General features: G+C 42.3%; 1 protein-coding gene across 1 annotated transcript in view; it reads right to left on the bottom strand.

The window, feature by feature from the left end:
• pacrg (PARK2 co-regulated) overlaps positions 1-24323 on the bottom strand; it is a 199142-nt gene that overhangs the window by 55361 nt on the left and 119458 nt on the right. The window contains exons 5-6 of the mRNA XM_078278117.1: positions 13076-13247; positions 7515-7664 (exon numbers count right to left, since the gene is read on the bottom strand). Of these exons, the coding sequence (XP_078134243.1) occupies positions 7515-7664; positions 13076-13247 (322 nt within the window). The remainder of the gene's footprint in view (positions 1-7514; positions 7665-13075; positions 13248-24323) is intronic.

The raw sequence follows: 24323 nt of genomic DNA, 5'->3' as shown, positions 1-24323 counted from the left end.
CACATGTCAGGTCCCCGGAGCCTGGACAATCCTGCAAATCGTTTCAAAGTGCCCCAAATTCATTAATTACAGAGTGTGTTAATCTCATTGAGATGGGAGAAAAAGGACCCTCATAACTCATCCAATTAGGTAATTGAGTACTACTCGGATTAGAGGGAATGAAAGGACGAGTCCCGCTGAGATTGAGGACTTCTGCTTCTACAGAAAGAATACATACATGGTCGTCTATAGATAACAAGTAAGTATGTGCTAAACCTTCAACATTCACTTAGAGGCTTTCTCTAACTGCTTACCTCTAGTCCACCCATTTCCAAGGTTTAGGCATTGGGATTGAGCACACATAAAGACTTTAAAGACTAAACTAGCCTTTTAGGGTGATTATTAAGTATGTACATGTGCTAGTATATGAGCCCACACTGTTTTACCTATGCAGGAAACTTAAGGTGGACGTAGACACCTTTTTTGATTTCAATCAGTTACAACTGGTTTAACGTGTGTTTCATGTAGCTTATATGTATACACATGGCGCGCTCCAAGTGCCTCGAGTTCAAATTTCAACTCAAGCAATCTATGTCACAGGGTCTTTCTCTAGTGTCCAATCAGAAGAGCAGTGAGCTGGGCTCTCTCAACTAAACAACAAAAACACTAAAGGAAATGCTAGTATATGTTATTGCTGACCACCCACACCTATATGATTACACAGACATCCTGTGTGATTGCTACAACAATAATTTCAGTGAAATTATTACTAAATTACATTTTGGGTTCCAAAAAAGGCTGTCAGTGCTGTCAAGTCCAGAAGCAATGCCAACTATACTGTAAATTGAGGTCTGTTTTTTTAATGACATTCATGCCAGATGAAGAGGCATGCGGAATGACAATGACATTAGAAGGGAAATGATAGAACCAGAAATGAAGCAATAACACAACACTGTGGACCAGTAGCAGTGACTTGGGGAGAGGTGAGCCAGCCTCTGAACACTGCAGCAATCAAAGTGGTGCTTTGTTTAAGTTGCAGACTGCCTGTGCGAAGACGCCAAATTCTATTTCATTTTAAGTATACTGCCTGCCTCAGGGCTCTGTGCCATTTAAAGAGTGGATCCAATAATTCCCCTAAGTGCTTCACATTGCAAAAGGCACTATGTACAAATTAATGAACAAATCAACAAACACAAAGCCAAGTTCTTACTGAGGCGCTCCTCTCAAGAAATTAGTAAAGTACATTATCTAACCTGATGGAACAATATAGGCAGAAATATGTTCCAGCTGGAAAAGGCAAAGTGAAACGTGTCCATCACGGTCTGCAAAGTAAAAAGTTTGAAAGGGTCAATCATAGACAAAGAGTATGATGTGTATATCTGTTGAGTGTGTGTGTGTGTGTGTGTGTGTGTGTGTGTGTGTGTGTGTGTGTGTGTGTGTGTTCGCTGAGCATTCAGCCTGCAGAGCAGCCCAGATTATGCATGAATCGGGCAGCTTATCAGCTGACCTTTAAATTGGAGCTGCAGAGCGACTGCAGGCCCAAGGGCTGACGCTCGAACCTGATTGGCTGCTCTGCCTCAGACCTGCTGACAATAGAAATTAACAGAGCTAGGTGGGCATATCCGCAGGCGGAAGAAGTATAGGAGTGGAGGGAGATAGGGGGAGGTGGGGACTGCATTAATATAAAAATATATTTTCACTATTTTCCTCATTTTGGTCTGTTCTTAAGCTTCAGAAGAGAAGGAAAAAGTCATTATGTGCTGTGAAGCATGCTAACGGTGGAGCAGGTAAGAACAGACAAGCTCGGTATTGCCTGGATTTCATCTCTTGCTCACTCATGCTATCTTTCCTTCTGTCTCTCTCTATCCTTTCCATTTTTCCCGCTCGTTCTGTATTTTAATGGCGGAAGGGTCTTGGCAGGCTGTGATTGCTTGATAGATAGACATCTCCCGTTGGAGAGGGGTACATGGAAGAGGAGACAGGGGCTGAGGATGAGGTGTGTGTTCTTTCGTCCGCAGGGACAAGGAGCTCTGTGTGTCTGTGGAGGATGATGGATTACATGGGGGCCAAAGGTTTATGTGCATGTATGTGTGTGTGTGTGTGTGTGTGTGTGTGTGTGTGTGTGTGTGTGTGTGTGTGTGTGTGTGTGTGTGTGTGTGTGTGTGTGTGTGTGTGTGTGTGTGTGTGGGCATGGTCCCCTATGTTGTGTTGCTATGTACACAGTGAAAGCATGGCAATGAATTAATTTCCACGACAGCAGCTGGAAAAGGTCATTAAATAAAACTAATGTTTGTGAATGGGAATCCCCAGGAATTAACTTCAACACTATATAGGCAACAACGCAGTGTTCTGGCAATAAACGGGAGCATTACGTCTTGTGGACATTACGTTTTGTGGACAAGCGCACAGGTGGCTGAGTACACTGACATACGCTTGGCCTTCTGTCAGATGAAAATTAGTTGGGGAAAACATTCTTTAGATTAGATTTGTCTGTGTGTGTGTGTGTGTGTGTGTGTGTGTGTGTGTGTGTGTGTGTGTGTGTGTGTGTGTTCATGATGGCCATTTCATATGTGACAGTTACATGTACATGATCTCCATCCACAGATGAAGACGTGATGACGTGTCCTTGCCTCCTTGTTCCTGACTGTCCTGGGTTATGAGGTCAGCCAGCTATTCTTGTTAATTTTCATTCCAGCGATCAGCTTGGGCTGTAACTGATCCGCAGTATTCATAGAGACGTCTAACATGAGCTGCAAGTATGTGTGTATGCGTCTGTGCACGTGTGTGTCATGTGATACACAGATAAAGCAGGCCCACAGGGGAAGACAGAGTGGCCAGCCACAGCACTGCATCTGTCACCAACACAAAAACCCTACCAGTTGCCCATGCACAGAAGACAGAGAGCCACTCCCTCTGTGTGTGTGTGTGTGTGTGTGTGTGTGTGTGTGTGTGTGTGTGTGTGTGTGTGTGTGTGTGCGTGGGTGAGACCTTATCATAGATGGACACATTCCTAGCAGGAAGATAAAAGAGGCCAAATGAACCAGATCACCGCAGCGTGTGTGAGCGATATGCATGAGTGTGTGAATGTGTGTGTGCGTGTGTGTGTGTGTGTGTGTGTGTGTGTGTGTGTGTGTGTGTGTGTGTGTGTGTGTGTGAGTGAGAGAGAGAGAGAGAGAAAGAGAGAGTGTTTGTCAGTGATGAATAGGAGTTTAAGGACCTACACCTTACAGATAAGCGGAGAAAATCATCAGGACAACGACTACAATGCTACAATGCAGGCTCAAATAAATACCAGAAGAGCCCTCAAGGCAAACATCAACTACATTCAGACATAATGTAGAGCGATGTAGAGGCTGAAGATGTCATGAAAAACATTCCCCTATGTAGTATTTGCCCATTTATGCTTTACTTGTGTAGTTTACTTGTGTCTATGAAATAGTGAAGCTGAATGAATAAAAATGTTCTGGAACCAAATCATTTATCAGTGAGCTGTGTTTCAAGATATTCTCAGCGTGTACTGGTCACTGGGTGTCCTTGTATACTAATAGTCACATACTGTATACATAGGCTAGTAAAAACTTCAAAAGGCTGAAATTATCGGCCGAGATCAGGTCAAAACAGATGCAGGTTATTTGTTTTTTGTTTTGTTTTTTCAATTAAAGCTTTATTTACTAAAAAATGCATTTTTTTTCTTATCTGTTAAATGAAATCTGACTAAAGCAGATACATATTTACTCACAACATGTTTGTGTAAGATATATAGGAAATATAGTTATAGCTATTTCTGTATAGCAGACGGCTGCTATGAATAACAGACCGTTGCTTTGGAAGCAGTTCTGATCGAAGACTCTGGAGGACCCTTTTTGAATCAGTAAAATCATTTCAGTATTTTGTTGTCAAATTATTGAGTCTTTAGTAAGTAGCCATTTAATAAGTGGAATAATGTAGATCCCTTACTTCATTATTCTCACAAATTGACATCAAGACTAGGGGTGCACAAATTCTGCGTTTTGTCTTCCCAATATCGATTCTGATAGCTCAACTTGTGGTATCAGTTACCAGTGTCCTCTTTTTACTATTTGAAAATATGTCACTGTGTGGAACTCATTAGGATTAGTTTTATGTAATATAAGATAACAGTGGAAACTGAATTATATAATGACAATGAAGAAAAAAATGTCTGTCCACTACCTGATCCACTAAATAAGGTCAGTATTGGCACAAAATATGATGATAGCTGGCCTTAAACTGACAGTTGGTAGTTGTTACCATGACAGGTTTGCTAACGTACATTTTCCAGCTCAACAGTGATGTTAAGCAAATATAACAACCTGAACGGGCCAGTGGGTTGTTATATTTACTTGCCCGACGTGGTGTTTTACTTGCCCTGGGCCATCAGGCAATCCTTATTGTTGAGCCATGCACCCATTCGATCCCTATTCAAGACCCTAAAATATTATCTCTGTGTAGTTTACTCTGCTGCCTTACCGAACTCCACAAACTCTCCTTCTCTCTTCCTCAGATGACGTACAGTAGATGAGTTCCCTTACTCTCAAGCTCAGAAGAGGAATTTGCTGGATGAGGGAGCACATCTCTCCTTCATAAGGAACGTTGTTGCATTTCATTAGGGATAAGATTCATCACATCAAGCAAGAGAGCCGTGCAAATCGCATTGGATAATTTCCTACTACTACTATCCTCAACATTGTCACACACACACACACACACACACACACACACACACACACACACACACACACACACACACACACACACACACACACACAAACACAGCTGATATGTTAAAGGCACAAAGCAAACAAAAGCAGAGAGCGCTGATTCAGAAGACAAAAGGGGTACATCAAGGACGGTGATATTATATGATTGCTCATTATCGTGCGCTTCAAAATGATGCATTACTGTGTCAGTGGTTAGAACGGCAGCCGGCAGTTAAAAAGGCACATTTTTTCTCAATGAACAATGAAGCCGTTCCTTCCTTCAGAGGCCTGGATCCCAGAGAGGCTGAGCATGTGGAGCATGAGTGTGATCTCCTGGTCAGAGGTCCAGTGCTCCATCTGAGTGAGAGGACACCCAAGGGTCCATTTTGGAGATAGCTGTAAAGCTCCAGCTCTGACCCTGGAAAAATGGCTCAGATAAGGCCTGTACACAGACCAATTTAACAGGTCACAACCCTGTCTCAGAGTAGGAGCGACACAGCGGGAGTGTGTGAACACAGCCTAGGGGATCTGTCCCATGATGAGATGCTGGTGATATCTAAGTGCAGGCCCGACGACGCAGCAGTGGCTGTCAGCCTATTGATTCACAGCTAGAACAACTGGGGAGACAGGGACAAAGTCAGCTTTTGTAGCTGGGACAGCGTGTGATTGTATATGTATATGTCTGTGCGTATAGCATGTAGTTGGCATCTAGTAGAGCATTATGTGCCCAAATCCAAAACAGTGAACAGAGAGACACTGAGACACAAAGCTGGGGCCTTATTCCATCCTGAAGTTAACAGCTGCACATGGATCACAACAGATCTATTCATTACAGTTGTACACAATTGTTGACACACACGCACTTGGTACATACTGGACAGTGGCCTGTTTGTGGTTTAGTAGATAGGGTGCCATGCAAGCTCTGTGAGTTACAGTGTGGGAGAGCCAAAGGGATATGTTACCACACACTACTAGACAGTCCTCTGTGTCTTCTAGTGTAATAAACACAATGATCGTGCCTGTCTGCTAGAGACAGCACGCTGGCTCTGGTTGAGACAGCCAACTGAGCGTGGGATGGAGCTGGAGGTGTATATAAGCAAGATTAGATAATAGATGGACTTCAATGAAAGCTTTGATATTGATATAAACAAGCTACATAAAACAGAAGAGAGACAGATACAAAGGCACACAGAGATAGAAAGAATGTGAGAAAACAACAACCCTGAAATATTTGCGAATAAGAAAGAAACAACACAGATTTCTGATTCACAGTGTGTTTGGTTCACAAAAGAGGAGCGCATATTCTCTTTATTTGAAGTCAGATCTTTGTGTGTTAGCAGGGAGTGGGTGGAGCAGGAATTGACAGCGTATATAACAGTAAAGCTTCAGATGGAAATGGGAAAAAATAATAACACTGGAAATATTTGATCTATCTTTCTATCTATCTAGCTATCTATCTACCTATCTATCTATATATCTATGAACTTATATGTGTTCTTACTTCCTGTCCTTCCAAAGTTTAAAAAAGAGAAAAACTCTACTGGTTGCCTACGAAGTGCTGAACAGGAAGCACTGTACTCGTTTAGCCGTCTGCGTCCTGTGCTCTGGCAGCCGTATGGACCCCTCTCTGGCCCAGACTGGGCTCTCTGGGAGAGGTCAATAGCTAGGATGTCTGCCAGGTGAGAGGTTGGCTCGGGTTTAATCAATGCCCGCCAGACGACGACAGACAAGTGGGCAGGCAGGTAGACAGGCCAGCACGGTAACTACCAGAAAGATATAAAACTATTCCTGGTGGGGTTCACTGGCCTACTGCTGAGCCTCCGCTGTGGCAGAGAAACTCACGCTTCAAACCGGTTTAGGGGATTGATTTGACAGCTAATTTACAGAGGAGATTTGCATATGGCCATGCGCTAATAAGGCAGGTTTTTCTTTTCCATTCTTTGTCTTTCCCCGCTATCTCTTTCGACTCTCGCCTTCCTTTTTTTAGACCCAAAACCCAAATAGTAACAGATAATGTAAGTGAATTACAGAGACAAGAGATTCAAATTGGATATTGATTAAGAGACTAAAGCCTTGTGTTTTCTCCTGTTAAAGCCAGTGTTTAAATGATTGATTCACAATGTCACTCTCCACATCCTACTGACTGTATGGTGAGTGGTGGTTGGGATCGGTTGTGCCTCTAAGCCCTTCAATGGGCTATTATCATGTCACACCATGCTAAGTGCTTTGACACAGCCACACAAAGCGTGCTGCCTATCTCATGCCAATCTCCCAAGGTCTTGGTTGCACCCAGGTGGAGGCTTTCAGAGAGAGCAAGGACAAAGTCTCCCCCTCAACAGCGCTGCACAATGCAGCTTGACTGACAGCATAAAGGACAAAATGGAGCTTCTCTGTCAAGTGGATGTTAAAGTTGTGGGAGGAAAAGGAAAAAGGATTCAGGGACAAGCGCACACTGTACATTGGATCCACAGAAAAAACAATAGGTAGAAAACAGGATGCTTTCTGCCTGGAAGTCACAAGATTCACAATCAACCCAGAAGAGAAACATAACAAGAGCAGCTCTGTGGAATCCCCTGGTTTAACCTAACCACAACCTTAACACAGGCTACACACTGCACATACCTATCAGTGCCTTTCACAGGCTTGTCAGCTGTTTTTTAACTCACCGATGTAGTTGCAGTATTAGCATGAAACATTATTCATAACACAAAGGGACGTGTCTACACAATGACTGCTCCACAAAAGCGCAGAGTCTCAACATGCTGACACTCCATCTGTATGTATTAACACTCAACCGTTTGCATGGCTGGAACTCACCGTTCATGTTCTTGAAGATGTTGAGAATGGGGAGGATCTGTCTGTAGTAGGGCACCAGAGCCTCTCCCACCATGTCTCCAGACATCACCAGATGCTGCAGGACTTTCAGGGTGGTGCAGATCACCTGACGGTTCCTCGTATTCAGCGCATCTAAAGGGCAGGGCAGATGGCAAAGGTCAGCTAAGGCTAGAGTTCAAGAAAAAAGGGGCTGCAAGGACAAACGGTCATGTTTTAGATCTGATTTACAGGTTGTTTGTTCAGGCAGGTGGAGGTACAGCAAATGTGGAGTGATTCTGACAACTGCAACTATATGGTACATAAGAGGGGGCTTAGTATACACACACACACACACACACACACACACACACACACACACACACACACACACACACACACAGCCAAATTACACATAAATTTTAACCTCCACATACTCCCTTTCCCTTAAAAGCATTTCCTTTATAGTTGGGCTTTGATTTAGACTGGCATGTCTGCAATCAGTGATTTCAAATGCACTGGGGAGGCAGGAGTAAGTGAGAGCCAATCACTGGGCTATTTGGCCTACAGCTGCACTTAACTCCATCTCCCACTGATAGAGAGAACAAAAGGGAATGATGGTGGGAGAGATGGAGGGCTAGAGAGATCAAGAGAGACAAATTCAAAGAGAGAAAGAGGGAAGAGGGAAAGCAAAAGACAAAATGTCAGAGAGAGAGATGAAGAGATGTGACAGGCGGAGGGCAAAGGGTTAGAAAATAACTGTGATTAGCAACTAAGACTGACATATTTTTCTAGTTCTTTATTACACTTGTTTTATTTGTGCCTTTTTTCCGTTTTTTTTTCTTCATGTGAGCTTGTGCATGAGTGCTGGTAATTCCCTGTGCGGACTGTAAGCATAACCCAAGTTTAAAAAAACCAGACCTGCGTTATTTATCTTTATGAAACCTTAAACTGTCATTTAAATGCCTACTTTCACAAAAGGAGAGTGGTAATGGCATCACAGCGCCTATTTTGCCAGTGAGCACCGACAAAAATAAAAATAAAAAGTCATAACAAAGAAAGCAGAGGGTGAGGAGAGACACCTGAGAGCGTGTGGTTGATGGAGGGGAGGTGTTAATAGGTGAGAAAAGATGTAGAAAAAGAGAGAAAAAGGAAAGAGGTACTTGTTGTAGAAGGACTAAAAACTAAAACCCTAAACAATAACTGCGTGAAACAAACAATAGCATTTAAAGCAATTATTTTGTTTGTTTTTGGTCTTAAAAAGAAGAAATAAATGTATATAATAATGTATATGTCTTAAAGATACATTCCAATAAATCATATAGTAATTTAGTGTAACCTAAAGCACTGACAACAGGTCAGTCTATGGCAACAGGTTCTGCTAAACTTAAAGCTCTCTGTCTTTCCCTCTTTCAATTCTTCTTTTCTCTCTTGACACCTGACTTCGCAAAAGGCCTGGTCACATTACCTCACACAGAACAAATGGCTGCCAACAAGGCTGGAAAAAATGGAAATTATGAAATGGGTTTATTCTTCAGTCACGTTGATGACGCCAACGTATTCAACTGCTATGCCACAGTCCTCCATCTTCCACAGAGATTTAATCATCCTCGTTCACTGCAAGTCATACTATGGATTCACCAAACTAAATATCCCTAGCGCCATATTGAAATTGACAGGGAAGACTGACTGGGAGAGAAAGAGAGCAACTGCATCACCCACTGCTTGTGTTAAATCAGCTCATATGCAAAGCTATTAAAAGCACACACTCACACATAACAGTCACACACTAATACACACACAATCACGCGGGCATGCACACAAACACACACACACACACACACATTCCATCACGCACACAAACATGTTAAAAGCAATGAGACAACATGTCATATTTGATTATGTGCATGCAGCATGTGAGAAAATGATGAGTTGAAACAGGTCCTTGGTTTTGTGTCCATTTCATTTGAGTTTGTCTTTGTCTCTGTTAGTGACAGTGAGAGTGTGTGTGTGTGTGTGTGTGCTGCGGGTGTGTGTGTGTGTGTGTGTGTGTGTGTGTGTGTGTGTGTGTGTGTGTGTGTGTGTGTGAGGCCTATACAGAGGACCAGCAGTGGAGATGATGCTGAATGAGCAAATGTATTGTGCTTTGTGCCATCTCTCTATCTCTTCTTTAGTGTCTCCCCAGATCAACAAGCGCAGAGATTTCTGCCAACACCAAGATAAGGTGGAATGTGGAATGACAGGAATTTCAAACCTACATAACAAACAATGAAATTCTAATTACCAGCCAGCGCAAACAATTTTCCCTGCTGTGACATTTGGACTGCGGGACTGTTCAATTATTCATCAGCACTCTCGCCTTGCAGAAAAAAAGGAGAAAAAATAATAATTAAAAGAGCGGGGGAGAAGGCAGCCAAGGACCTGATGTATTAATGCTAGTATAAAACCTGTGTTGGGACAAATCTGAATAAAGTAAAAATCTATTCATGCAAGGACCTGTTTCATATTCAGTGTGAAAATGAAACAGTGGTGACCTTGTATTCTGTTTCCTGTGGAATGTCAGAGGTAGGTTAACACATTGGAGAGTTTAGTGGTTGAATTGTTCTCACTGATAGAATAAATATACTTTACAGAAGAAGATGTTCCCGTGCAGAGGCGTAACTGAGGATCTTTTTGTAATGAAAGTCTCATTTTGGTCCAAAGCTGAACAAATGTTATGCCAATCAACTGAGGCTCAATGGAGGCATGGCTCTGAATCCTCCTCCCTGTTTAAGGAAGCAAGAAAAACCCAAACCACAGCATTTCACTAACATTTACCCTTTCTTCTTAAATCACCATCATACTTCAACAGGACCTTTTTTGCCTATACTTTCATATAAAACAATTAGCCATATTCTTTCTGCCCTTTAAGCTTTTCAATTTGTATCCAGTGGTTACTTCCAAAAACACATTTTAAGAAAAAAAAACCCTCTTAAATTCATCAAAACCACAAAGATGTATTAAATCCATATTTTTCCCTGTTTATTTTTTTTTCCATGTATAAGGTAGCCTTTCGAACATGGGGTAAAGGCAACAGGGTGTACAGTAGGAAAGAGTTCAGTCTTAAAGTCACTGAGGACAGGGCCTTAGAGTATAATGTCAGCCAGAGCCTTCTTCATTGTGTATTCTCATTGTGCGACCTGCAGTCATCATCAAAATTCACCAGGGCCTGACGTGACTCAGTCACTCTGCAGATAAGAGCCTGCCAGCCACATTGAAGATGTATTAACGTCAGAGGAGAAAAATATATATCTTGCCATTTTAGACTGCAGACAGCTTTTTACTTTCTTCCTCTTTCCACCATCCCTTCTTCTTCCTTGCTCCATAGAAAAGTAATTAATCTGCAACAGAGACACGGACTGGTGGCTTTGCCTTGTGGATGGCGAAACAGGCCTGATTTTTAATAAACCAAGAAGTTAATAAGGAGCAGGCCATTTAAAATTCCATTTTCAGTGCAAAGTGTGTGTTTTTCATGAGGAGCATAACCATCACCTTTGGTCTAACCTCCCAGAGGCAAATGACCAAAACTGCTGAGGGGTTTGAATTTATAAACTACTGTCTAAGTTAGCTAGTGGCCCGGTCGCTCTGTGCATAATGTCAAGTTGTATGTAAAGTGGGTGCCTCTTGATGAAGGGCAAAATAGACATTAGGCCGTCCAAATATTTAAACTGTATCTAGAAAAAGATGCTGGAAAATCATGCACCTGTGAAACAACATATATTGAATATTGCAGTTAAAAATACAGTAACACTCAAACACAAAACTAGATATGTCACACCGTAGGATGTGTAATGGGTAATGTGTATTGTGGTGACATTTGTGCCAGGGTCAGTCTGTGTCTGTGTCTCCAACAGCCGTGCCTAGTGCTGGCCGTTACGCCCCTCTGCCTCCACAGACATCCAACACCCACACATAAACAAAGAGCACACACCCACTTACATACACACCACCAGCCAACTGCCCATGACATGAACACTATCCCAGGATCACTGGGCGCCACTTAAAGGCTCCCACTTTGAAACTGACACTCCACTTGGCAGCAGCGCCAAACAAAAGACAGTGTGTGTGTGTGTGTGTGTGTGTGTGTGTGTGTGTGTCTGAAAATTTCCAACAAAAGCCACACTCTGCATTCCTCTAACTTCTCTGTACCTTGATCCCCCTCTTGTTCACCACACAGGAAACCTTTCCCGTCCACATCACTGTAGATCCTGATGTCTATAGTCAAACCTTTCCGCCCATCTTCATCTGTGTGTGTGTGTGTGTGTGTGTGTGTGTGTGTCTGTGCATGTAAAAGGTAAGGAGGCACACCACGATGACATAGTTAAATGTAGCATGTCACCACACTGCACATGGCAGATTATCAGGCATGCTTTTAGAGCCAACCTCTTCTGGCAAATGCAAAAACAAGGACGCTTCGCCCTGAGGGTTAATGTAATAATAGAAACCGTATGACTGCGAAACCAAATTAGGACTTGTCACAGGACTGGTTGTATGGTAATGTTAGAATCTGTTGTGGCGCAAGTGTGGAAGACAGGTGAGTCTATTCCTGGTAAAGTATGTTGTTCTGTTTTGGTTGCACTCCATTACTGCTGCAAGATTGTCTGTGAACAGTTTGAGAGTGCTACTGTGTGTAATTATTCAAAAAGATGTTAACACATTTTTAATATATATGCATGTTAATAATGATTTAATCATTTAATTTAATATTGATAATACTGTTCTTTATTGTATTCGCAAGTATTTTCAAGCTCGGTCAATTTTGAGAAAATTACAAAGGACTTTCTTTATGATACCTCATGTTTCCTACCAACTGTACTGGGCCTTTTATTCAATTGTGTGTGTTATTAGCGTTTGATTTATTTAAGGCTGCAGCTAGCTAAACCATAAGCAAGTGAGAATGTCTTTTCTAGACTTGGGATTTGTCTGAGATCAGCAAACAGAAATCAAAATGTAACGATGCTGTCATCAAAATAGTAAATGATGAAATAAATGGCATACATATGTATTGAGGCTGCAATTAAAACTAACTGAGAGGATTGCTTGGCTGTCAGCCACTCATAAAATAATAATAATATTTAGTTATAGATTAAATGTTTGTAAAACTAATCTAAATGAATGAGACAGTGGTAACATTTTGCTTCAGAAGTTAATTGAATAATTCCTGTATTTCAATGGTTGAAGATCGCTGTGACAATGGTCCTGTGTGTATCATAATACAACATGTTTTAGTACTGAAAAAGAACACACGTGCACAAATTTCATCATTAGTTTCTCTCTCCTCCTCACTGTATAGCTACGATCTTAACATGCTTTAGAGCTTTATGGGGACATTTTAAACAATACTCTTGTTGTATTTAGGCTGACACAATACCAGCATTCTTCAGTCTCGAGATAACCATATTTTTCCATCAGTGGCTGGGGAACACAGTGAAGGTAAAATGACATTAACACACACACGGTCACTTGGGAAAAGAGCTGTGTTGTGAGTGATTTGTAAATCGTGAGAGTAGACACCCTCCCAGACTTACTCTTGATGGGGATGATGAGCTGGGGAATGACAGGCTGGATCTTGGGGCCTCCATGCTCCAGCATGTCATGGACTCCCTGGCGGGCGAAGAACTCATACGGATGAACAGTCTCGCATAAGCCATCAAAGAACAGAGGCAGATAGTGGTGGTAGTCCAGCTTCTCAATCTCCACCTGAGGAGAGAAATTTACATTACAGGAATTATTAGCTGCTTCTTTAAGAGACATACAAAGAAAGAAGGGTTAGAGTTTCTGTTCTTTGCTCAGGAGCAATTTGTTGGAACATATGGCTGTTGATGGAGACATTAGCTAGCAGCAGGCCAGGGAGGAACTTTTTGTTTACTGGCCAGTCTCTCTCCCTACCATCTTAATTCAAGCTATAGCAGATGGAAATTTCAAGTGTTCTCGATGACTATGGTGATGTTTTATACATGCATGCTTCATCTCAAAGTTGACATGCACTGGACACTGTATACCATGGATCTCTGAGGTTCATCATTGGTATGAAAGCCCTCACTCACCATTGTGAACTGTATGAACGTGTTCTTTGTTGTGGCCTCCTTTATCAACACGGAGACTTCAACACTGCCATATCTTCATATACAAGACTATTTTAGGTCTCCTTCCATCCTACCTTCTGACCTATATCAGTGTAAATAGTACCGGGACTTACAATCTTCGTTCCCAGGATCTTTTCCTTCTGTCTGTTCCAAAGGTTAGAACTGAGCTGGGGAAAAAGGCGTTTAAGTTTGCTGCTCCCTCTGCCTGGAACAAGTTACAGAAACCCATGAAACTTACTGAGCTGGTCTCATTGGTCACTTTTAAGAGGATGTTGATTGACTTAGAGGCAGCCACATCTGGCTGTAGATGTTTTGCCTGATGTGTTTAGGATTCTGGTTGACTTTGAAGGATTTGCTGTTTCAGTTGTTTTATGTTTTTAGTGTTTTTGTGTATTTTGTGTTTGTATGTACTGTATGTGTGGTTGTACTGCTGCCTGTCTTGGCCAGGACACTCTTGAAAAAGAGATTTTTAATCTCAATGAGTCTCTTCTTGGTTAAATAAAGGTAAAAATAAATAAATAATTAAATTAAAAAATTATGCCATTAAGCTCCCTTTCATTGTTTGCCCTTTGCCTATATTTGTCCTTGGCTTTACACAATACCTAGGGCTAAAGCTCCTCTTGCAGCCATTTATAACCCTTGTAGTAAACACATGCTCACACACACTCACCCACATACACCCACGCACATAATGGCGGGGGGGGGACAGCTGTTCAGGAGATCATGACACAGCGGCATGTGGCATCTTGTGGGCTGACATGTTAACACCTGTTTACACCATTTACAGTCGGGAGGTAGATTAAGACATTCGTCCAGCTACAGGCCACGGGCAGGCTTTGATGTTTGGCTGAGTGGGTACTGTGTGACACATTGAAGTGAAGTCTGTCGTGTGTGTGAAGCCATTTGAGGAAAGCCACTCAGGCACACTGGGCTGGAAAGAACAGCTGACCTAAAGGAGGCTGTCCTTGAGCTTTGTGTGTGTGTGTGCGTGTGTGTGTGTGTGTGTGTGTGTGTGTGTGTGTGTGTGTGTGTGTGTGTGTGTGTGTGTGTGTGTGCTGAAAATCATATAAAATGTTACATGTAGCCATGGCTCGTGGAATATATGTGTGTACTAGATCTAGCTACTGAGTGTGTATTTATAACAGGGGTATCAGCTGTAGCACTGCATCCCAATGGCACTATTGTTGAGAGAGGGGTTAGAGGTTGAACGGGTGATTCTGTTTTTCATGTAATGAAAGGTAATCCCTTCGGTGTGAAGGCAAATAGCCCCCAGCAGCCAGCAGTCCTTGAGGACAGCTGAAGCCATAAGGAGACGCTCTCTTGTCCACGCACACACACACACACACACACACACACACACACACACACACACACACACAAGCACCCTGCTGGGTCACACTAGTCTGTGCTGAAATGTCACCCAGGCAGTGGCGCTTGGTGCTTTCAAGTCCCCAGCCCTCGCCCAGCCGCCGGTCAGAGCCGAGACTTCAAAGCAGGGGAGACTCCCCCCAACCCCCCTCACCCTCCTGCTGTCAATCCTCCCCTACACACATCTACCCCCTGGGTAAACACAGTGACGGAGAACGAGAGAAAAGAAATGGAGAGACGACAAGATGGCGACAGAGACAGAAAGCTCACATTGTTAGCGCAGAGAGACAAGGCTGATTGCTTTAAGGCAATTTGCAGTCCAACCTTGACCTTTCCCTGCGCTTGGTCAAGATCATCATTGTGAGTTAGGCTGGCTGGAGACGAGAGAAAAAGCAAACATGAGCCCAGTGAGAATGGGAGCAGAATGGAGGGTTAGAGAGGGTGAAGAAAGGCGAGATAACACTAACGCACAGCATTGCTTTCTAGTTTTTGACCACAAAAACTATATATATATATATATTATATATATATATATATAAATGAAGACAATCCCAGAATGTTAACCATTACATTTTGACTAAATGAAACATTACATTTAAATTGAGTGTTAAGAAACTGAAAACAGAAAAACAATAATATAACACCTAATTTAATAAATGTTCTGGTGTGCTATACTGTAGGGCACTGAGAGTATATGTTCTAATTTAATCTATTGTTAGTGTGTGTGTGTGTGTGTGTGTGTGTGTGTGTGTGTGTGTGTGTGTGTGTGTGTGTGTGTGTGTGTGTGTCTGTGTGTGTGTGTGTGTGTGTGTGTCTGTGTGTGTATATTGTGTTATCACGTTTTTCTATTCTTATTACATTAGGCAAATGTATAGGAGTTTAATGACTTGAGTGAGTATTATCTGTTTACATGTTGTGTTCAGGTGTTTTGTGTGACACATTTCCTCACTAACAAAAGGCAGAAACTTATAAAAGCTAAATCTTAAGCTTCCTTCTAATAGCACACAGCCTTGTTTACACTGTCAGGTCTCACATTTAGGCACAGACACGATCTCACCTACCCTGTTGTGAACCTGAAATGTGGGAATAATTACCTGGGAGCATTAATGTGGTGTTGTTGTGAGGATGCTTCTGAACTCTGTGATGCTCTTAATCAAAATCACATAAACAAGCACTTAGGGACTGGCTGAAGATTCCAGTTAGCACAGAAGGAGTGGGGACAATCAGCAAACACCTTCACATACTCACGCTCTTACATAGTGCACACACACACATTCTCAGGGAATCTTAATCAGCGGCTGCGCGGAGCAGTAACTCTTGCATCCGTTATCGATTGTCCGTCCAGGTTTGTTTGTCTTTGGGTGCCTATGGGAATCCCCCTGGAGTCCGGGGAGTCAATGAGAGTGGAACACAGAAAGACCATCAGCCAAGTAGCAGCAATTAGCCTTAAGACACACCTGCATGTCTTCTCTGGTCAGCGCTGCAACAGCAGACACACAAAAACAGAAGCAGACTAGACTAGAAGCAAGTCTGAGGAGAGCCTTTGCTCATTAAACAACAGCATCAGGCACTGGAGACCAGGAGGAACAAAACAGGAGGTTGCCACTTTAAATACACAATAGCTGGACATGATTTGTGTGTGTGTGTGTGTGTGTGTGTGTGTGTGTGTGTGTGTGTGTGTGTGTGTGTGTGTGTGTGTGTGTGTGTGTGTGTGTGTGTGTGTGTGTGTGTGTGGATGGATGGATGGATGTGTATGAACACTTACATGTATACCCTGTGTGTGGTCAAATGTGATACGCCATAGGGCTAGTTTGCCAGTGTGGTGTGAGTCATATTTGTTGAAAAAGCTGAAGGCAAAATCACACAGAGGCTGTACAGCAGGATAAGACATCGTGTGAAAGCAACAAATTGAATGAGAGAAGAAAACAGTGAGTGTGCATGTGTGTGTTTATGTGTTTTTAAAATCCCTCAACTATTTAATCAAATCGATCTCTAAAGGACACCCACATATTCCATTTCAGTCAGAAATACATCACATTACACATATAAGCTGAGCAAATGAGCTAGCAGATTTTGCCATCCAATTTTGGTTGCTAACCTTTGTTGCCTTGCTAAAAGCATGTATAGGTCATGCAAAAACAGGCGGTGTGCCAGCTGTTGATGATGATATTTTAATTGATGATGCCATAATGACTTGACCTGGATTCAGCTTTCTGTTAGCACAGGTTTCTGTATTTAGATGAGCTGGCAGATGAGTTACTGTCAATTATTGCAGCTTTGAGAGAACAGGCTTCCTATTGGTGCCACTCACACTATGAGTCATTCAGTCACTATAGCCAAACAAACATCCATTAGTTCTGCTGAACATGTATCATAGAAGACCAACAAGGAATGCAGGAGTCACATATAATGGCATGTAGACAGAGTGCCTCTGAAAAATATTCACACTCAGGAATGTAACATGCATTGAAAGGGTTATATGTTATGGGGATGCAGGAGGCAGGAAAGAACCAACAAGCACTAAAAATAACAAAACATACCACAATGGAATTCCTATCCTGTCATCAGTGTGATCTTGACTACATGGTACAACTAGCCACGTTGTTGCTCTGAGGAAACATGTCTGTTTTGATAACCCCATCCGCGCGGTCAGCGTATTCTAGATTTGTACAAGTTCTCACCTAAAATAAGAATCATGAAGACTTGACACTACCCTGCCTTCAAGTCTTTCAATGGTCTAGGCCCAAAATATATTGCCGACATGTTTATTGACTACAAGCCTAGTAGGTCTCTCAGATCAGCAGGTACTGGTCAGTTGGTGGTGCCCAGAGTTCTTTCCAGGAGTGGTAAAACGACCTTCAGCCATTATGTTGCCCACTGCTGGAACCAGCTTCCGCTGGATCTAAGGCATGCACCAACTGTAACCATTTTTAAATCTAAGTTAAAGACTGTTCTCTTCTCCAGAGCTTTCAGTTAGGCTTGTTGATGGTATTTTAATTACTTTATTTGTTTATAAACTGTTATGTCTTTACAATATGTTTGTCTTCTCACGTATCTCAATTGTATATTTGTTGTTGTTGTTTCTGCCTGTAAAAGTACTTTGAATGACCTCTGTGTATGAGAAAGTGCTCTATAAATAAATTTGCCTTGCCTTGCCTAATGTCCGCTAGCATACGTACAGGCAGTCGTAATATTTACCTAGCAGGCCAGGCTAACGCTGTTGCGCTAACGTTAGCAAACGTTGGCGTAGCTGTCTAAACTTGTGAAAAGCCGAACAACATCCCGTCCAAGCTGTTTCACTTTCCCTCCAATATTATTATGAACATAATAAAGACACCTGGACTCGGTCGAGACCAAAAGCCATATGACTATGGCAAGATCACAAGCATTTAGGTACATGGAGTGCTAGCGAACAAGCTAACGCTAGCATAAGGCATGGCTAACTTCAAACTTCATTCATTTCTAAAGCAGTGTTAGAACTTTTTTGACAGAATGGTACACATTAACGATGATATTACTATATTTGTCCTATGTAATTTGTTATCATATTTAAGAGAGAAATTGACATTTACCTCACACAATAATGAACAGCTCCCATACTTTTCGCTTTTTTGGTTCACCGGGGGACTCTTCCCTGTCTTTCATTGCAGCCAAACGCGCAACAGTTGGGCATTTTTTCAGTGACTGATGTAATTTTTTAAATAATTTATTACATTTTCCACAATTCCCTGCACTATGTCAATGGTAATCAGATGAATGTTGGTATACAACATGGAGTCCACGAAACACGTGACCACCTTGGAACCAATCGCATAATGGGATAGCTCAGAACATTCGATTCCCTAGTTGGCCAAACTCTCTCTAATAAATGGCTCTGCATGTGATATTGAGCCGCCCCCTATACTCTAGCCACGCCCAGGTACACAGACCACACCCACTTCTATAACTTGTGAACCGTTTAAGGTAGACTGTTGTGAGAGGTATCATTGAACTTAGCAAAGAGTTCCTTTTTAATTGGTGATGTTTGCCCCGCCCCATATGATTAAGCCACGCCCCCTTTAATAACTAATGAGCCGTTTCTTGTACACTATTGGGTGAGGTATCATTGAACTCTGCAGAGAGTTCCCTTTTCATTGGTGATGATATGCAGTGTCTGAGTGCCGCGCAAATGCACGGCCGCAAGGAGCGGCGTCCACCAGTACCTCCGACGTGCTGGGAGGGGCGAGGGCCCGTTCATCGCTGCTTGCAGCTTTAATTGTTTTAATATTCCTACTGTAGGGGCCAAAGCTGTTAAATGAAGGTAAATGAAGCACTCCATGAACCAATTCAATAAGTAGCAGATCAAATCACTGTGAACACCGACTTTCTAAATAGCAATATCCCACTTACTAATCTCTCATATGAATAGTTTGCTCCACCATAAAATGTTTCTTTTGTATGCCAAACTGTCCACAAGACCAGCTGACTTGCCAGCAAGTTATTCAGTTACAGATTCCAGCCATTTTGTTAAGTGGAATTAGCTTTTAACATCTGTCTGATATGACAACAGCAATGCACATTGCAAAGAGTTATCTTCATGATGTTGAGAAACTGATGTGTGCATGAAATATTCTAAACTTTCTGTGGGGGTTGATGAGTTGGCCATATCCTCAACAATGATGGCTGGTGCCCACCTCATTGCAGGTTGCTGCTAACCTTAGCTCTTAAAATATCCCTGAGCCCCTTTTTACATTCAGTGTCTAGCTCTTCAAGAAGATGTTAACACACGTTGACATCTCCTAATGAACTACATTAACACAATAGTAGCAACATAAGTCCTGAACTGTATTGTGTTATCCTTGGCAAACAAGCTGATGATGTAAATGTTGCCTTTTATTGTCAACTAAAGTAAACTAAACCAAAAAAGCAGCATCTGTAGCTGATTCAAGATGCAATTCATTAGTTTGCAGAGATGCTACACCTCTTGCACACAGATTTCAATTTCTCTTTGAGAGAAGCCTTTACCGTACAACCCCTCTCAAAATGTCTTCAATTCTTAATCCGAAACTGCGCCACAGGTGCTAAGCATACCTCTGGCCACAACATTTCCAAAAAACAGCCACTATGCTGCACTGTGAATACGAGAAAGAAAGAAAAAAGAGAAAAAGAACAGCATATTTTGACTTTCTTGGAGGTCACAATAAGAGGAGCAGGACTGGAATAGGCAAGTGATAAGTGAGGGAAAGAGGAGTGAGTCACACTCGCTATCTCCCCTGACAGCTGTTTCCATCTAACAAGCATGCAAGTATGCTCAATTCAAAGCACTAGTAGTAGAGTGCATGGTGTCAATTGAAATGATACCTAACACAAGCTGGATGAGACAATTTTGGGGCTTCAAAGATAGTTCAAAACCAGGGCACAGAGAGTTATGAATTTTATGCGAACCTACCTTGCCCACACACAAACACACACACACACACACACACACACACACACACACACACACACACACACAGAGATGAAAATAATTGTATTTAGGCACACAGTCGTACCAGCGGTCCCAAACGGTGTGTTGAGGATTAAAAGCAGGAAGGTGTTATTAGAGTGACAAACATTAGCTAAAGTTATTGAAACAGTGACCCTGTAGACAGTGTTCTTGTTGAGATAGTTCTTTCTTTATCGCTGCTGTTGAAGATGAAGAAAATCCCTGGGAGATGTTCCTGTTAGAAATTGCACATTTCTTTTTTCAATAAGTTCCACGAGTTTTCATTGAATTCCAAGATGCTTAAATAAATTAAACTAAATATTTAGCAACATATATTGAAGAGGCCAAACCTTCTTTTTTATGCAGACATGTACTCTATTTACCTGAAGTGGCATCATCAAAATCATTACTAAGTTTGTGCAGTTTCTTTGTTAACAGAAGGAACAAAGAATACATTCAGTTTGCTCTTGTGCTCTCACTGAGAAACTGTAAACAATGAAGCCAATAGAACCAATTACTCTCACACATTTTAAACTTGGCAGTTGAATGCTGTCAATATCAGTTTGGTTAAATTCTTCAAGTAACTCATGCCATTTTGCTGCACACAACCTGAACAGCAGCTTCTGTGAGCCACTTAAAGTGACAATTTGAGAGTTGGGCAGGCCTCCAGGGCTGCAGTGATTGAAAAAAAAGTGAAGGGGGAGTGAAGGAGGGCTGAGCACGTTGATGAAGGAGTAGAGGGATATAATGTTAGAAGAAGCTGAGTGTCTGGAACCTGCTCCAGTTTTAAAGGTGAAGCAGCTAAATAAAGCTCAGATTAGGACTCCACTCACTGCGCTCTGTGTGTGTGTGTGTGCGCGCGCGCGCACACTCCAGCACGGGACCCTCTGCCACTGTGATGGAAGTAGGCCAGACCAGTGGAGAGAAGCAGGAGGAGGAAAGAAACAGAAGGCGATGAACATAACAAGAAAAAATGTTTTTTCCTTATCTCAGTGTAATGTGCGCATGTCTGCATATGTGTTGGCCTATGTGCAGTTAGCATGTACAGATGCTGTGACGGTGTGGGATATAGGCCTTTCCAGTGACCTGGCAATGGTCACAGCTCGCCTGCTACTGGTGTGATCACGTCTGTGTCTTGTCTATTTAGGAGCCACGGCCTCTGCTCTTAGCTTCCAGTGATTACAGCTCAGCAGCCAAGCTTGACAACACACAGGCAGAGTGTAATCAAGTCAGAGAGAGGGAGGTGTAATCAGCATTTCCCCTCCAATCAGCCCCAAAATCACTGTCTCTAATCTGCAGCCAGCCATTGATGGGTTTGATTGATAGGATGGATTTGTTATCTGACTGTGGGGGTCTATAGGGAGCAGAACAACAAGCAAGAGCAAGAGACACAGTCAGCTTATCAGCTATTGCTACATTTGTTACAGCTCCCCTTGTTGAGCGAGCTTTTTCCTCACGGGCTACAACTGCAGCTCTCCTCTCATTTATCATACAGAAGAATTAAATGTGGACACTTCAAAGTACTTCCACACACAAGGGTCCCCAGGGGCATGTGTTTTCTCCCTGTTTAAAATGGAAAGGGCCTATCCATCACTGGTTGTTTGTAACGGAAACAGAAACCAGAGAGTATTTGTGTGTTGAGCGTGCAAGTGTGCATGTGCCTATACATTCATTAATTACTCGCATATATGTATGTGTGTGTGTGTGTGTGTGTGTGTGTGTGTGTGTGTGTGTGTGTGTGTGTGTGTGTGTGTGTGTGTGATTTGTACACGTCAGATGCAGGGTGAAGATAAGGGGACAGAATAATGCTTTTTCAGCAAGTGAATACCATAACTGTAACATCTATTGCCTGCACAGTTTTGATAAATCTTGCTCCTCTGCCTCACACTGTACTGAGAAATCCTCACAAACGTTCAAACAAATATGCTCATTTTGAATGAGCATGTGATGAATGAGCTCCATTGATTTTGTGCTTGAAGCCAAAACAATAGAGACCAAGACAAATGCTCGGCCTGTTTAAGATAACAAGGGGGTTTTTCCAGGCTGTGTGACATTCTGGAGGACGGTTTGAAGAAACGGGATCGACAAAATCAAGAAAATAAGGACGAGACATAATTTTGCAGAGAGCATTACATTGTTAACTTGTAAACATAATTAACCTGCAGTTTATTTTATCGTGACTTTGTCTCTTTGTTTTTACAAATCACCTGTCTCTTACACAGAGAATGGTGTACAGGAACCACAATATCCTTAACTAAACAAAATCATACAGTTGTGTGCATTGGATTGACATGGTGATATTATTACGAGGTAGACTGGGTAAACCTGTACATTTTTCTATCCTGCTTCCGTTACAAATCTGTGGGGACCAATCACAAACTGGCTTATCCACCTGGCGTGCTATTGGCTGGTTTAAAACGATGAAGCTAGAGAAGCGACGGCAAGCAGTTTTTTGTTTACATTCACCATGGTGGCCACCGAAGCGCAGCAACCCGTTGATGCCACTGTCGCTGCTGTTTTAAAGCCTAATTTACCAGCTAGCCCTGCTGGTGGCCAAAAGAATGGAGCTCAGCTCAAACCCTGTTGTTGCAAAGTACGTCACCCGGACCGTTGGTCTGATTGGTTGAAGGACTATCCAATTGCGTACACAGTCATTTGAACTATGCATTGATCATGCCTCTTGTGCAGTAGAAAATACAGAGCAAACTCCCCAGACTAATGTTTAATCTTAAAAGATTGAGCTTGGTCTGGTGATAGCCAGACTAAGTACGAGGCCAACTTCTTCCACATTTCCATTCCACAGAAGTTTGATTCTTATACCAAGCCTCTGTGTACTGCATTGATGAATGTATGTTTTGTGTTGGCAGATACTATCTATTACAACACACTATCTATGCATCGTGATGTATACTAGCCTATATTAGGTGGAGCAGATATCAGCACAGAAGCCGCAGCCGAGTTCTTTTAGACTTTGTGTGTATAAGCTAAATATCTGCTTAAGAAGACCGTGTGATATGATCAAAACCTTCCAGAATCTCCTCTCTTCCTGAATCTCTTTTAATTGCTCTAACTTTTTCACTTTTATCTTGTTGTGTGCCCTCACTGGTGTGTGTTTGTCAGTGTGCAGGGGTCTGTGTTGTGTGTCCCTGTTTGTTTTGGACCTGAACTGGGTTTGTTTGTGGGTGGGTAGGGGAATTGAAGGGAACACTGTTTTCACTATACTTTGTTCACCATGGACTGTGCTGTATGTCACGTATTGTGAAAATTAAAAATTTAAATAAAAAAAGTTGGAGAAAAAAAAACTTCCAGAGCTACTAAAATGACCTTGAGATGAGATTATTTCGTCAACTGCTTAAAATTAAAATATGTACAATTCAGTGACAGCTGGGCCAACTGCATCTGCTGAAGAAAATTGTGAACAACTATTAAATGGACCTCGAGGTGAGTTTGTTTAACAAATTATCTCTTGCATCAGATGGTGCCTGCCTCAATCAAAGATCCCAATTCTGCTGAGGCACCTTGATCAGCCAAGGCCAGAATTTCAGTGCCAGTAACTCCATGATTAACTAAAAAAAAAAAAAATCAAAGAGAGCATTTCAACATTTTAAATTCAACAAGTGAACCCGAGTTTGAGGTTGTGTGTCAAGTGCGCTGAGCCAGTAATGCCCACCCTGAGCTGGGGAGAAGCACAGAGAATCCGCAGCATCAGCGGCAGTAGACAGTGTGCTTTTGGGCCAAGCAGCAGCAGCAGCAGAGTCATAGAGTGTCTGTCAAGGCTCTGTCCAGCTCCTAATGGGATGTTCTTGTTGTTGCCAGCGGATAACTCTCATCCTGTGTTCTGGACTACAGATCAAAGAG

This window comes from Sander vitreus, chromosome 20 (genome assembly GCF_031162955.1).
Source record: "Sander vitreus isolate 19-12246 chromosome 20, sanVit1, whole genome shotgun sequence".
In the NCBI taxonomy this organism is placed as follows: Eukaryota; Metazoa; Chordata; class Actinopteri; order Perciformes; family Percidae; genus Sander; species Sander vitreus.
The sequence above is the reverse complement of the archived record's forward strand: the minus strand, read 5'-3'. Positions and strand labels throughout refer to the sequence as shown.